This window comes from Emydura macquarii, unplaced genomic scaffold, assembly GCF_026122565.2.
Source record: "Emydura macquarii macquarii isolate MOO-44397 ecotype Brisbane River unplaced genomic scaffold, CSIRO-AGI_Emac_v2 contig_3343, whole genome shotgun sequence".
NCBI lineage: Eukaryota > Metazoa > Chordata > Testudines > Chelidae > Emydura > Emydura macquarii.
In genome coordinates this window covers 2,927,170-2,943,902 of record NW_027133480.1, presented here as the reverse complement: position 1 = coordinate 2,943,902, position 16,733 = coordinate 2,927,170, and the positions used below count along the sequence as shown (strand labels likewise).

The window sequence follows — 16,733 nt, the reverse complement described above, 5'->3', positions numbered from 1 at the left end:
AGAGAGTCCCAAAGGAACAGCAGTAATGCAATGTTACTTTAGCACAGCAGAAACAATAAAAAGCAGGATACTCAAGACAATGTAACAGAAAGCACACTGAGCAGTTGCAATTTCAATAAGCTATGTAAATCAGGAAACTCCAAATTAAGCCTGGCACAATGTCCTTGACTCACCTCAGATATTATTAGCACTCACAAAAACAGTAGGATGAGATGGAAAGCGTCAGCCTTAAGATACCCATCCATGTTATATCTTGAACACTTCATGTGTATTTTAATATCTTATGTGGCTTTTGGCCAGGTTCCCCACTGAAGTTTAACTATCCTATAGGACCGATCAGAGAACTATAACCTGCATTTCTGAACGGATAGGTTCACAGTAATACATCTTTTCCATCTGTAATGAACCTTCTTTTCTTGGCATAATTCTGAGAACCCATGAATACAAAATCAACAGGTCTACAACTCAAAGCTATGAGGAGCGTCCCCATATGCTGCCAGTCAAAGCCCTCCATATGCTGTCATAGATGTCAGTCAAAGCCCCAAACCGTACACTAAATCTTTCTCCTTTTGTCTCTAATGGGAAGCTTTGACTCAGGGAGGTGAGCTGGACTGCAGAGGTTCACATGCTTTTGGAGGGAGGTGCTTTGTCCGCATCTATTCCCATGCCGTATCACCTACACCTATTTTGTAGAACTAATGCAAGCACCCAATCATTCTCCCAGTTGCCAAAAGCTTACATATTGTGACGAAAGTAGGCAATTAAAATCTTTTGCTCACTCATACAAATCGAGTGCCTCATAGTTCGCTCTTTCCCTATTACCAAAATGCTCCCACATACTTCTCAAGACACATATCCCTGACCCAGTTAGCTGCTACAATATCCCACCCCTAAAATCTGCCTGAGACCCATATTGTCTTATTTCCTGCAGAACCTTGTAAAACTTAAGACCAGCCTCATCAGCAAGTTTAACAAGATGGATAGAATGAGACCTAATCACGTGCGTGAACAACCTATGTACAAGACATAAGCCAATATGCTCCTCAGAGCTAACAGCTATTATTCCTTACCTCAAGTAGAAGTACTGCCCTGTATTTATAGGGCCAAAGGTAGAGTTTTTAACCATGTCACAAATATACTATAGCAGACAAGGCTAGTGCTTGTACATATCTGGCCACAGACTGTTAGATCAAAAATACCATGCCAAGAAAATGATTTGGCATCATTTATTAGTCCAATGATTACAGAGCTAGTAGACATCACCTGGTAGAAGCCCTGCCTGGATGTGCACTCACACCACTATTTGGAACATGGCTTGCCACAGTCAGCGAAACTTCCTTCACCATCTCCTTTCTCCTTGAATTTATGGAAATTGGCCAATTTATCCAAAGCCAAGAGCAAAGCAACAAAGCTAAGATTTTATGGAATCGCTGCTGACCACAGCAGCCGAACTATCCATGCCTTTAAAATATTAGTCATTCAGAGCAGAATGCTGAAGAAAACTAGAGACACTGAAAGGGAGTCTGAAGGAATTAGCATAGGATTGGGCGGTACGACACCCTGCGACTCGACCACTGTACTTCACCTTCCCCCCATTTGTAAAATGGAGATAATGATCCACCTATCTCAGTGTCATGAGGATTGATTATCTGCAAGGCCACTCTAGGTGTTTTGCGGCCCAGAGCAAAAAATGTTTTCAATTCCTCCCTCCTTCCCTCTCACACCCCCACATAAAACACAAAGCACAGGCGAGGGGAAAAAACCATGAGGATTTGGCACTCCTGAATGAAGGCACCCAGGACAGCTGCCCTGCTCATCAGCCCCTAATACCAGCCCTGAATATCTGTACAGTGTTTTGAACAAACAAAACCATTACACAAGTTCTAAATATTGCATTTGCACATGGTTAAGATGAAATAACCTACTAGTATGACCAGCACTGTGTCTGCACCTTATCCCAGTTTAAAGTCCAGACGGAAAGGGTCCAGAATATTAGTAGAGGTGTATTTGAGGAGGACTCTTTACTCTCTTTTCTGTGAAGTATTAGTTGGGACCATAAGGATATGTCTACATCGCACACTAAATCTGGACTCTGACTCAGATTTAAGCCCAAGCCCCCCCATTCATCCACATAGAAATCAGCCTGACTCAGGCCAGAAACCCCCTCTGAACTCAGGTCCATGGACCATGCTATGGGGTTTTGTCAGAACTCAAGTCCTACTGTGACAAGGGTCAAAACCCAGGCATTTTACACTGTGGACACAACTCCAGTCTGGGTCACACCCAAATCCGGTGGAGAGAGTCTACCAATGCTATCCCACAATCCCCCTTGTGTTGTGTTTCCCATCCCTTCCACCCAAAAACTTCACACTTGCTTTCCAGGAACCTGAAGCAACTTCTCCTTTCAAATGCAGCTGCTTGATGTTTAACCCTTCATTTCTACGTGGACTGCTCAACTGGAAACACAGGCCAGCACTAAGAAGTCACCCAGCATCCAGCACACAGCTAGATGGCCAGAGGAATGCAGCCAAATTCAAGTTAACCTCTGGTATGAGGTGACAGAGCGTTGACTTCAGCAAGAGCAAAAGAAATTATTATGTCTACAAAGATATATCTGAGCAGCTGATACCATTGGGGACCGAGCAGAGAGCGAATCGAGAGGATGAAGACAGACTCCTGCAAATTCAAAGATTCTAACAGCACGTCTGGGAACTCCCCATCTTTCTGTAACCTGTAGCAAGCATTGAGCTCACAGCAGTTCTTGGCAATTTGTTGACCAGGGATGGCACATGTAAAATGCACCAAAAAGGCCAAGGAGAATAGATTGCCATGTCATCTGATTATATACATCTTTCATTGGTTGGCACTGAGTTTGGTTAATGTGTTGTATGTTTTGATGGCAGCTGGTCTGCTTTGCTGGTTTTTACTCTGCTATGTAAATACATGTGTAAAATAAAGTGTTGAATTTGCATACAAGACTACAACAGCAAGTTTTATTGTAATGTCAAAAGTGGCACAAACTTTAACAAATGTTAACTGCCCATTCTCAAGAAATTTCATAATAAAAATTTTAAAACTGTCATCACTGTAATCCATAAACCGTGAATTTAAGTACATGGCCAGTATTTACAAAATGCATAACATCTCTTTACGTTTCATGAAAGAGTTTACAAAATTCATAATACATAGAACCAACATGTTTTTTAAAAAACCCAAAGTTGTCCCCACACCGATACACAGCGCAACTGCAAATACCATTTCATTCCCTCTCAGGCATGGGACTGTGCAAACCCAGTATTCGGGAGCACAAAGCATCCCTGATTTCTGTTAAGTGTCTGGATCCAGCACCCTTCATGACAAGTGCATTGTTTGGCTTAGTTTACCCTGTCAGAAATCCAGCAATATCTTGAATCCACTCCTGGAGAAAAGGTTCATTCTTCTCCTTACAGACATTGTGCAGAACACAGCAAGACACAGTGATGCAGAGCGCATTGCGGCTTCCAAATGTTTTGGAGGCAGCGTCAACAAGGATTTCAATCTGTGAAATGCACATTCCACCACCATCCTTCAGCCACTGAGTGTATACATGAACCTTCTTTCGCCAGATCCTCTGAAATCAGGGTACAGTTTCATAAGCCATGGATGGCAACAGGGAATAAGCTGTGTCCCCTAGAACAACAATGGGGACAGTGACTACATTTATAACAATGTCATTTGGTGGGAATATTGTTCCTGCTTAACCATAATGGTAAAATCCCTATGTCTGGAACACCCTGACACCATATGCATGCCAGCGCATTCCACATTAGTGTCCATGAATCTGCCCCCCTGGTCAACCAGGGCCTGAATAACAAAGGAGCCCTTTGTAGTTTATGTACTCATGTCCTCCTTGCGGTGGGCAAACTATAGGTGCAGGAGTCCCATCAATGGCCCTGGCCCAGTTTGGAAAGCCTATTCTCTCAAAGCCAGCAATTATTTCAAGAACATTGTAATACCCACCATCTTTGGGTACACAGAATCCTGATCACAAACCTCTGCCACAACAAGCCCCAAGTTGATCTGCCAACTACAAACTGGGTAGCCATGCACCTGTGGCAGACTGGGGTAGCCAGCCTCCCGAAGGTCATAGCAATCCTCTTCTGGACCAGCATGGCCTCCCCCATATAGGTGTGGCGGCACTGGAGAGTAGGGGCAAGCTGATCAAAAAACTGCAAGAACATCTGCTTCTTCACGCAGAAGTTCTGGACCCACTGCTGGTCAACCCAAGTCCAGATGGTGATGTGATCCCATCAGTCTGTGCTGGTGGCCCTGAACCAGAAGCATTGGTCTACATAGGGGGAAACTGCAGCTAAGGCAATGAGCATGAGCAGCTTCAGCTCAGTCACAGTTGTCTCATCAATATGCTCTGCGAGTCAAAAAACTACCACCAAAATGTCCACCAGCATCTTACAGATGCTACACCTGGCTCCCCAATAGGATTGACAGTATGAAGTGCAACTCTTCCACCAGGTCAGGGTCCATGTTGATGGCTCCGGCTGCTGGAAGCGTGTGGTCACAAAAAGTCTCAGTTGTATGTGATGGTTGGCTAAAAACACTTCTGGCCAACTCCAGCAAGACAGACAGACAAGTTCTCCCACACACAATGAACAAACACTACAGCAGCTAAAGTAGATGAGGGCACTAGGAACCCTGGGGTATAATGGTACCACCCACAGAAGATGAAGTTCTGACCTGGGTCTGTAAAGTGCAGTTTGGACACACCAGCATGGTTGTGAGGCCCAGGTTTCAACACAGTGTGTATGCTGAAGTGCGGGCTTGGAAACACTGAATCTGCAGACTCAGGTTTACTATACTATACTATGTAGACATACCCTAAGTCTTCTAAGACCATTCACAACACATAACCCCTCTTCTTGGTATGAATATGGGTGAGCTTAGACCAGGACAGAAGAGCAGAGTTTGCTGCATTTCAGCAGTGTTATATGTATACATCTTTGTGAAACGGTTTGAGATGAAAGCCAAAATACAAAATTAAAGGTATCAGATGTGGGGTTGAGAGTGAGGAAAGGTAATCTCATTAAATTGTAGGATTACTGATCAGACCAGTGGTTTAAATTATTATCTGTGTTAATCCAATAATGTTGTTCAGTCTGCTAAGAGACAACGCATTCCCCCACACCCCATTCCTGGCCGAATCTCCCCTTGAACGAAGTGCTGTATTCCTGCAGGAAATGAAGCTGAGTCACACTTACAACTGCATTCTGTGATAATATTTATAAACTGCATTATGCCTTTCATTTAGAGGCAGCAAATTTAGTTTGTATGTGAATACAGGATGGTTTATAAATCCCACACTAAAATATTAAGTTAGTAGAGAGGAAACACCATTTCTGGGACATTATATCATACTACATATCATACTGAAACCACGATCCTTCAGTACAGATACAGAGAATAAATTATTGAGATACATATCAACATAGCCAGTAAATTTCTGGAACTTGATACATTAAAAACACTAGTCACGCACAGAAGCATACAGCTCAAAGGAAAGAAAATGCTTTCCTGAGCTCCCATAACTGCAACAGAAGAAATAAAACAACAAATAAATGTAAGAAGTGTTATAATCCTACCACTATTCATGGCTACTCCTGCTTAAGGGAAACATATATACAATAAAGGTGAGAGAGTTAAATATTAATTTAATATACATCACTAAGAACCAACTGCAGTTGGATTAACAATCCTACTGATGACATGATGGGTGTTCCTGTTTTACTCTCAAACCCTCAGATCCCATTATGCCACATTGAATGTTATTAGCAGCATTTTCCAAGACAGAGCACGGCAAGTAGGTATACTGTTTAGAGGAATTTTTGCTTTTTTGATTGAAAGAGGCAACTGAATTAGAAAACTCAGAACAACTATACATTCATCATTTTCCGCAACAATTCACAGTCTACCTGATGTCAGAGGCTACACCATATGGTGTAAATAAAGAAGACTTAACTAAGATTAGAAATGAAAAAGAAAAGAGAGAGTTAGAAGAGATGAAAAAGAGGTGAAGAAACAAAGGGAAGCTGTGAGAGAAGATGTTTCAAGACTCTTTTCACGTCTGAGATTTTTAATGTACTTAAAGTCAGTCAGTAGAACTACTTTCATCTCAGTTGGAAACATTTTATTACTAACCTATCTATTCCTTACACATAATTCTGGTAAAAGTTAAGATATTCATTTACATCACATTGATTTATCCACAAACAGATGCATATTTAAATGGTAAGTATTTCCTCTCTTTATGAAAATGTTCATTTTAATAGTATAGTCCCATGAATCAAGGTTATTTCTTACTGCTATAGACTTCAATCACCCTGACATCTGCTGGAAGAGCAATACAGCAGAGCACAAACAATTCAGGAAGTTTTTGGAGAGTGTCGCTGACAATTTCCTGGGAGGCTAATATGAGGGGGAAAGGAACCCAAGAGAGCTGGCTGTATTTTAAAGAGACCTTATTGAGGGCACAGGAGCAAACCATCCCGATGTGCAGAAAGAATAGCAAATATGGTAGGCATCCAGCTTAGCTTAACAAAGATGTCCTTGGCGAACTTAAAACGCAAAAAAGAAGCTTACAAGAAGTGGAAGCTTGGTCAGATGACTAGGGAGGATTATAAAAATACTGCTCGAACATGCAGGAATGAAATCAGGAAGGCCAAAGCGCAATTGGAGTTGCAGCTAGCAAGGGACGTGAAGGGGAACAAGAAGGGTTTCTACAGGCATGTTGCCAACAAGAGGAAGATTCAGGAAAGTGTGGGCCCCTTAGAGAATGAGGGAGGCAACCTAGTGACAGAGGATGTGGAGAAAGCTGAGGTACTCAATGCTTTTTTTGCCTCTGTCTTCACAGACAAGGTCAGCTCCCAGACTGCTGTACTGGATGGCACAGAATGGGAAGGAGGCGAACATCCCGCAGTTCTGAAGGAACGGGTCCAAGACTATTTAGAAGGCTTAGACATACATAAGTCCATGGGGCCGGATGCAATGCACCCGAGGGTGCTGAGGGAGTTGGCTGAGGTGATTTCAGAGCCATTAGCTATTATCTTTGAAAGCTCGTGGCAACAGGGGGAGGTCCCTGAGGACTGGAAAAAGCAAATATAGTGCCCATCTTCAAAAAAGGGAGGAAAGAGGATCCAGGGAACTACAGACCAGTCAGCCTCACCTCAATCCCTGGAAAAATCATGGAGCAGGTCCTTAAGGAATCCATTTTAATGCACTTGGAAGAGAGGAAGGTGATCAGGAACAGTCAACACGGATTCACCAAGGGAAAGTCATGCCTGACCAACCTGATTGCTTTCTATGATGAGGTGACTGGCTCTGTACATGTAGGGAAGGCGGTGGATGTGATATACCTTGACTTTAGCAAAGCTTTTGATACTGTCTCTCACAGTAGTCTTATCAGCAAGTTAAAGAAGTATGGGTTGGATGAATGGACTATAAAATGGATAGAGAACTGGCTAGAGCATAGGGCTCAACGAGTAGCAATCAATGGCTCCATGTCTAGCTGGCAACCGGTCACAAGCGGAGTGCCCCAGGGGTCGGTCCTGGAGCCGGTTTTGTTCAACATCTTTATTAATGATCTGGAGGATGGGGTAGATTGCACCCTCAGCACGTTTGCGGACGACACTAAGCTGGGAGGAGTGGTAGATACCCTGGAAGGTAGGGATAGGATACAGAGTGACCTAAACGAACTGGAGGATTGGGCCAAAAGAAATCTAATGAGGTTCAACAAAGAAAAGTGCAGAGTCCTCCACTTAGGAAGGAAGAATCCCATGCACAGCTATAGACTGGGGACCGACGAGCTGGGCAGCAGCTCTGCAGAAAAGGACCTGGGATTACTGTGGATAAAAAGCTGGATATGAGTCAGCAGTGTGCCCTGGTTGTCAAGAAGGCTAATAGCATATTGGGCTGCATTAGGAGGGGCATTGCCAGCAGGTCATGGGAAGTGATTATTCCCCTCTATTCGGCATTGGTGAGGCCGCATTTAGAATATTGTGTCCAGTTTTGGGCCCCCCACTACAAAAAGGATGTGGACAAGTTGGAGAGAGTCCAGCGGAGGGCAACAAAAATGATTAGGGGGCTGGAGCACAGGACTTCTGAGGAGAGGCTGAAGGAACTGGGCTTGTTTAGTCTGCAAAAGAGAAGAATGAGGGGGGATTTGATGGCGGCCTTTAACTACCTGAAAGGGGGTTCCAGGGAGGATGGGGCTAGGCTGTTCTCGGTGGTGGCAGATGACAGAACAAGGAGAAATGGTCTCAAGTTGCAGGGCGGGAGGTCTAGGTTGGACATTAGGAAAAAGTTTTTCACTAGGAGGGTGGTGAAGCACTGGAATGGGTTACCTAGGGAGGTGGTGGAATCTCCATCCTTAGAGGTTTTTAAGCTGAGGCTTGACAAAGCCCTGGCTGGGATGATATAGCTGAGGTTAGTCCTGCTTTGAGCAGGGGGTTGGACTAGATGACCTCCTGAGGTCCCTTCCAACTCTAATATTCTATGATCCTATGATTCTATGAACGGATATGTGCACACACTTTTTATAACATTTCAGAAGTTTCAGGTTTCCCAAACACACAAAATCTGGCAAGATACAGAAATCTCCTTGTTTAATATACAAAGACATGAAAAACACATGTAACCAAACTGAATATATTAATCATCCTTAGAAAGAAATTCAGTGATGCAGAAAAAAGGATATTCATCCTAAATCTGTTTTGAGAGCCAGATTTTAACAGTACAGTGCAGGCAAATGAAAATGTCTATGTTCACTTAGCATCAAATCTAATTTTCCTTCATAGCAACAATACATCTATTTTCAACTCCCACAGCCTTTGAAATTCATTAGAGAAATGCCATAATGTAGCTAGTGATCATCACTCATGGCTAATCCGGAAAAAAAAGTCCCATGAAGCTGTTATAACAAATAAAATCATGAGGTTTTTCTAAGATCACTAGACAATGGACAAAACTTCTAGTTTCCTTTAGAATTAAGGCATGTATCTGTACTGCACCATTCTGCTGCAGATTCTGAACCTATTTTTGAACATTAATTCAAAACATTAATTCAATACTAGTAAATCAGCTAATCCAAAATACTTCTCTTTTATAAAAATCAAAAGCAGTATTTCAATTTTAATTCAGTGAAGTCCAGATCTCTAAAATGTGATTGTTTCCCACAATGGATACCCAGATTCACTTAAAAAATTAAATGTATACCTCTAATCCTTACCTGCTATTCCACTGCACCCCTAAAATAACCATAAGAAATTACTTTGGTTCCTGGAAAGCCCAGATTCCTCATCCAATTTGAGCCTCTTGGCAGTGGTCCTAGATCCCAATATTCCAGAAACCAAGAGATGGATTTTGCGGTTCAACCTTTAAAGTGCGCTACTTGGGAAGCAGATTATCACTAAATACCACCATATTTATATTTTACATGTACTCAATCATAATGACTTTTCCAGTTAAAGAGACAAGCATCTGTCTTTTAAACTTTCAGCTAATTGGCTTTCACTATATATTAGCAACAACTGAAGAGACAGAAAAACAGGATTACACATTGCTGTATTTATGAGACACTTTATACAAAATCCACACTTGAATATGAACAAGTAGTTTTATAACATCCCCTTAATTCATCCCATCATACCTAAAAATGTTATAGAAGATACAGAGTAAATATATATACCATGTGGTCAGAAAATTTAGATACATTTGGGATGAGTTAATGATCTGCTAGCAGCCTTAACTTTTGAATTTCCTTAACACTGTATGTCTTACACATAAAAAACATCATTCCGTTTACTATCTGGGTAGTAAGTATCTACTACTAAACCAGGGACTAACGCAAAGACAAATGGAATTTTAAAATCTAACCAAAACAAACCCCTAAAGTTCACTACGCTCTTGCCCAATCCCAGAACTTTTTTCTCCATTCCATGCAGTGATTCTTCAAACAAAAAAGTAAATAAATACAAAGAAAAGGTTTAGGTACTGAACCAGGCCAAATAAAATTCATTTTCACATTTGCAAGCAATATTTCTAATAGAATCCACAAACTGTCAGGGCAAAAAAAGTTCTCTCAAATTCACAGTTCCAAATAGAATACCAGGTTTTATATTTCCTTCCTCATAAGAAATGCTTTTACTTATGGCAGTAAGATATAATCTGCTCCTCTTCTACTCAAAGCAAATGCTTTTGATGGAATGGTCCACCTTGAAATTCAGGAAGTTTCATATTATCTAAACATTCTTCCAGGATACTGGTGTAGAAAAAACCCCCAAAAAACACATTTTAGTTCAAAATGGACACTTTTGAACTAAAAGCTGTCTATAGTTCCTCTCTTTCATTTCAGAGAGACAGAAGCCATGAAGGTAAACAAACTGTGAAATATCTAAAATGTGTTTTCTGCAGAACAGAGTGCCCTCTTCTCTCTCCACTCCCAAACCTTGCTTCTCTTAATAGGGAATAGTAAAGTTAGAGAGCACTCCGTGTTGTCAAAACATTCATTTGCGCAGAGTAAGCACTACAATTGCTACACCGAACGTTCATGAATAGTTTCCCTACCTCCCAAGGGAGAGGAACTGAGTCAAGTAAACACCCTCTAAAATGTCTGGGATCAGTACTGGAATTGTACATTTTATTCAATTCAACCATTATCAGCAGAGATCTATTTCAATAAATCTGAAGTAAATCATATAATACTTGTGTCCCATTATACTCATCTAAATGGAAGAAAATAAAAAGAAGACAATATCCCCTGGCAGCCTTGTTTGCCATGATCACTGAAATATATACCCTCTCTGACGTTTCCAAACAAGGCATTTAGAAATTCAAAGTAGCAAATCCAAAAGGGGCAACAAGCCCATAATACACACAGCCACATTGATGCAGGGTTGCCAACCATCCGTAAATTTACAGACAGTCAGTAAAAAAACTGTGTCATTTTAACAGTCTGTAAATCCATAAATAAATGAAAATGTCCATAAAACTGGGTAAAAATAAAACATTGTATTTTGACATTGATTGCCAGCATTCAGAATCACTTTTTGTATCATAAAACTGATCATGACTTTATCAATTTCCTGTTTTCTATTATTGCACACGCCCAAAGAACCCGATGGATCAATTAACTGCAGCTAAAACAACTGCATAATTCCAAATTCCTGTGTACAGAATATCACGAGTGAGTACACACTTTTGTGGCATTGTTGTATTGCTTATGGCGTTTTTAGCGATAAAAGTTTACGTGTTAGTAAAAAAATTTAAAAAAACAACAACTTCAGCTCTTCATGTCAGTAAAGACTAAATGCAAAGTTGGCAAGGCTGCGCTGATGACAACACCTGCTCACACAGCGCAAGTCAAAACCCACTGCAACTAGGCTCCGTAAATAAAAGGAAAACTGACTCAGTGAATGAGATCCAGCTACGGATAGCTCATCCTAGGTCAAAGGCGACAAAATCAAAGCCAGGCTTGTCCTGGGCAGGGATGGAGCTTTAAATGTGCACAAAGAGCGCGGGAATGCCCAGCCCGCAACTTCACAGCGGCGCTGTCCCCAGTCGCCCCCCAGCCAGATCGCTGGGATAGGGAAGGGCCCGCGGTGAAGTGGCACGGAAATGCAAGCCAACCCTGCAGAGGAAATGCGATTTCCAGTGTGTGAGTTTCCGAGAGGCAGGGCAGCTCCCCTATTCCCACTCCCACTCACGCAAGGCCTTTGCTGGAGGGAACAGACGCGCCTGCCCGCCACCTCCCCCCGGCTCACAGGGCAAAGGGCTGGAGGGAGCCGCGAGCTCCGGCAGGGCAGAGCTCACGCCTGCCGAGCTGCCCGCGGCCCGGGTGCAGACAGACAATAAGCCCGAGGCAAGGAAAGAAAGGGCGCAAAGGCTGCAAGCACGCCCCGGGGGAGGAAACGCTCCAGCCGCGGAGCGGTGCCGGCGGCGCCGGCTCCGGGGCTCGCCCCGGGAAAGAACAAACTTTTGCAAAGTTGGAGCCACGCAAAGAAAGCGCAACAAGCGGGGACGCGGGGAGAGAGGGGGCCTCACCCACGCCGTATTTCTCCTCCCTCTTGGTGGGCACCCAGCGAGTCATGGTGCTGGGGGAGGCTCCGGGTGGGCTCGTCAGGCGCTGGGGGAGGAGGGGTGGCGGGGGCAGCCGCCGAACCGGGGTGGGATGCGGAGACTCCACACGCCTAAGCCGCCATTTTCCAGCCGCGGGACGGGAAAAGTTTGCTCCTGCGGATGGAGAAGTCATGTGGTGCGGGCGGAGTCAGCCTCTGACTGGGACGGAATCCCAACCCCTGCCAGCCCGCCCGCCCGGCTGGAGTGGCTGCCAGGCAGGCGGTAGGCTGGGGAAGTCGGGATAGCCCCGGCCGGAGTGAGAGCGGTTCTGGGGCTCCCCAAGGGCCTGCCTGGCAGAAATGATCGCCCAGCACAAAAACCAGCCTGCCCCTGCCCGGATGGACCTCCCCTCAGATAACCAGCCTGCCCCCCAACCCAGCCTCCCATTGCTGCTTCTGCCCCCAACAAACCTGCCCCCCAAACCTCTCTGTCTCCAAGAAACCAGGAAAGGAAACGCTATATCTGTCTGGATCCTGCCAATTTGTGGGCCCAGGCCCTGCAATTTATACCATCATAAACAGGGAACAAACCTAGCCCCTGTACCAAAAAAAATCTGAATCCCTATTTGACCCGGAGCATAAGCACTGCATAAGCCCACAACAGGCATGTGCTGGTTCCAGACAAATCTTGGCCAGAATCCCCTACATTATGAGCCTAAATAAAGAACGAATTTAGCTGCTCCTGTTACACCAATACATTCTGGACCCTGGCATATCCCAGTGCATGAAAGCCAGAAAGAGGAATTATTTTGGGGCACTTCTAAGGCCAGTTTTATACAGGAGGTCAGACTAGATAAGTGGTCCCCAAACATTTCCTCTCGCGCCCCCGCTTACCAGCAATAGAATGTGTTCGCGCCACAGCCCTGCCAGGAGTGGGAGCTGGGAGCCGAGAGCAGGAACCTGCAGCCAAGCTGCGGCCAGGATCAGGTCCACACCGTAGCTAGCGCAGGGGGCCAGGAACGCATATCTGCTGCTGTGGCCAGGGGCAGGGCCAGAGTGGAGATGGGGGCAGAGTGAACCTGGGTGGTGGTCCCTCTTTGCCCCCTTGTGAGGCCACACACACCCTCTGCACCTCCCTTTGGGGGGCATGCCCCACACTTTGGGGACTACTGGACTAGATGATCATAGGAGTCCCTTCTGGCTTTAGAATCTATGAAATCCAGATCTGACACATGGATCAATTCTTGGCCTTAGCCTTTCATATTCTCTGGCATGGATAGAGAACAAATACTGTATTGCCACTCCTACTGCACTAAATAATTGTGGGCTCTGGTGTATCCTTGTGCACAAGCATCACAAAGATCCACTGAAACGGTGTGCTCATGCCCAGGGATGTGTAGCCCATAGAGCTAGCCTGTTTGTTTGCTTATATATCTTTTCTTATGCATTTGATTGATTGTTTCACCGTTTCTTGTTTGTGTTATGGCCAAAAATACTCTAATACAAATCTATAAGCCTGTTATAATAAAACAAACAAACGCATAAGAAAAGACATATAAACAAGGAAGCAGGCTAATCCTATGGGTTCCAGATGCAACAGAATTCAGAAATTTATGGTGCAGTAGAAGCGGTCACACTGGTTCCCTTTTGGTGCCATGTAATTTGAGTGATGGGGGATGAACACTGGATGGATCTGGCAGGATTCATAAGCCAGATCTTGGTTTTTTGGTTTGCTTGGGGACCAAAACGTTTTGGTGCAACAGGAAGAGCTAGATTTCATCTCTATTTAAGCACTGGCATTCAGGGGTGCAAACCAAAATTTGTCTGGATCCAGGAAGATCCAGATATGGAATCTGGTTTTTTACAGCATTCATGCTTCCAGAATGTGTTGGGGTCCAAACTTCTTTTGGTGCAGTAAGAATGGCTAGATTTCTCTATTTTGATGATAGAGTTTGGTAAACATCTTGCCATGTTTGTCCTTCCTAAGAAATCAAGCTACCCCCATCCGTCCCATTGATAGAAGACCCAAGCCCTTTAAGGGTACGTCTACACTGCAGATGGGAGTGAGCATCCCAGCCTGAGGAGACAGACTTGTGCTTGCTCAGCTCAAGCTAATGCACTAAAAATATCAGTGTAGAATTGCAACTCAGGTGAGAGCTCAGGCCAGCCACCTGACCTCAGACCCAAGGTGAGCTTGAGATCCCGAGCTGCTGCTCTAGCTGCAACATCTACACTGCTATTTTTAGTATTTCAGCTTGACCCAAGCCGAGCATGAGTCTGTGCATGCAGCTTGGGAGGCTTGCTCCCAGTTGCATTGTAGACATACACTCATTCTCCTAAGTCAAGGCAGTTGAGTTAGACAGTGAGCCTACATTCTACTCTTGTGTTATTCCTACAAGTAACCATCCTGTATGCTTCTTGTCTATTCAAAGCAACTAAAATCCTTCCCTTTTCCCTCCAAAAGCCATCTATTCCATGACTATAAAGACTGGAGATCAGCCCTCCCAAACCCAGAGTTATGGGGACTCTCTCAAACTGAGGGAACATCTAGCAGTTATTCTGTGTGTGAGGTGTTTCAGTTATGATGGGGGCAGGTGAATAGAAGAGCTGAGCTTCTTTATCCTCTTCCCCAAGTCCGAATGCTCTCAGAAAACCTAAGAGGCAGCATACTTTCTTACTGTTTTGCTTTACTAAGAAAATAATGTGAAAAAAGCTGTGGGAAATTAAACAAAGCTAAAGAGATAAAACTTGGAAAGAAATAGAGAGGGGACAGGCAAAATAGCTACAGAAAGTCTGAATGGCTTTTATTCTGCTACAAAAAACTTGACAACGATAGGACCCTGGTGCGCTGATGCCACTGGTCATGCTGACCACTACTCTCTCATTGTTTCCTTGCACTCCCCTGTCTATCTCTTTGTATGCACTTGCTATCTCCTGTCATATATAAATTGTAAGCTCCTTAGGGCAACAACCATCTTTTTGTTCTGTGTTTGTACAGCACTTAGCACAACAGAGTCCACCTCGTAGGTACAATGATAATACAAATAATAATAAAACTACACGAAGGATAATTTAACCTAATATTTTAAGAACTAATCCCTTGCAGGGGGTCAGAAAGAATTTTTACATTCAGTGCATTTTGTGTGGAGTCACCTGCTGAAGCATTATTGCCTACTGCTGGGACAGGGTTCCAAACTGTGTATCTATATCTCAGTATCTGATCCACACAGCAATCCATTTCTTTCTAATCTTGCCATACTCCCTCCCTTCCATCTTCTTTGTGCTTTGTTTCCCAGTCCAGACATATGCTGAACCATAATAGAGATTTCATCATCTAGAACACTGTCTGCCAAGGACTAGACTGAAACCCTGAATCTCATTGCTCTTGTAATTAAACACAAACCTCTAGAATTCAAAGGTCATTGCACTGTGTGGAACCACTCTACCCTCAGGCACTATTCCATAGGATGAGGAGATCAAATGTTTTTCAACAGAAGTCTCATGGCTCATTATCTTTATCCTGCAGTATTGTGTAAATGATTACAGTCCTACAAGGACAACTTGTAAATGAGAACTTTAAAGGGTTCATATTTTGTAAGATGAATCAAATCAAACTGAAATACTGAAACAAGTGTTCTTGTTCCATTTAGTGCATCTTATCCTTATTTTTCCATGCAAATGAAAGAATAAATAAAACAGAAGTGCAGTACAACACTAGTATTCATTTTTATGGATAAATATTTTGCAATGCTATACAGTCTATAGGTTGTTCCTCTGGTGCTTCTGTATTTGTGGAGGGAAGCTGCAGAAGAGGCTGACATCTGAAGGCACTGTCAGTCGGTGGCTCAGAGATCTTCAAAACTATTGATATAATAGTCTTTTCTAGCATTTACAGTGATTTTCCATCAAAGTTTGAAATGTTCTAAGTTGACAGATTTTCCATACCTGTACATAATATGTTTCTACATACTCTGTATATAGTAGTATAGTTCCAGGGGGGTAGCCGTGTTAGTCTGTATACAGCAAAAACAACGAGAGTTCTGTGGCTGTATTACTGCATCTGAAGAAGAGAGCTGAAGTCTCTCGAAAGCTTATGCCTGCAAATATTAAATTTGTTAGTCTTTAAAGTGCCACAGAACTCTCGTTGTTTTTTCTGTATATAGTGTGCATTACATATCATCCTAAGGCTCCATCCCACTGCTAAACAGTACATCATATGCAAGATTATCTTTAAAATATTAAATTAAAAAATAAAACTTAAATCAGTGACATGAAAAGGGAATCAGTGACAATGTCTGCAAGTTTTACAATATCATATCAGCTGTTTGAATCTGCAGGTTCTTTATAAATGCACCATATAAATTTAAGGGTCAGCTCTCTAGCAGTAATAGAACATCCTTTTTAACATTAACTCCAAGAGATCCTCATGCAGCACTCGGCACCAGCAGTATTTGAAATTCTTGGCAGAGGGACTGGAGATATCTTTTGAAAAGGATGAATGGAAACAGATCTATTTGTCTGAGCCAAAAATCTCTGTAATAAATAAATAAAAGATACCATATAAATGTACCAGTATAATCAAGATATATATTACACTTACTGAATACAACTGTATAAAGTGGATGTTTGTTC

The 16,733-nt window shown here is 43.1% G+C and overlaps 1 protein-coding gene across 4 annotated transcripts in view; it reads right to left on the bottom strand.

Moving 5' to 3' along the window:
- DOCK1 (dedicator of cytokinesis 1) overlaps positions 1 to 12,478 on the bottom strand; it is a 525,973-nt gene extending 513,495 nt beyond the window's left edge. For all 4 annotated transcript variants that reach the window (XM_067533435.1, XM_067533436.1, XM_067533437.1 and 1 more), the window contains exon 1: positions 12,088 to 12,478. In XM_067533435.1, the coding sequence (XP_067389536.1) occupies positions 12,088 to 12,295 (208 nt within the window). In that variant the 5' untranslated portion in view covers positions 12,296 to 12,478. The remainder of the gene's footprint in view (positions 1 to 12,087) is intronic.
- Between the last annotated feature and the right edge of the window lie 4,255 nt (positions 12,479 to 16,733).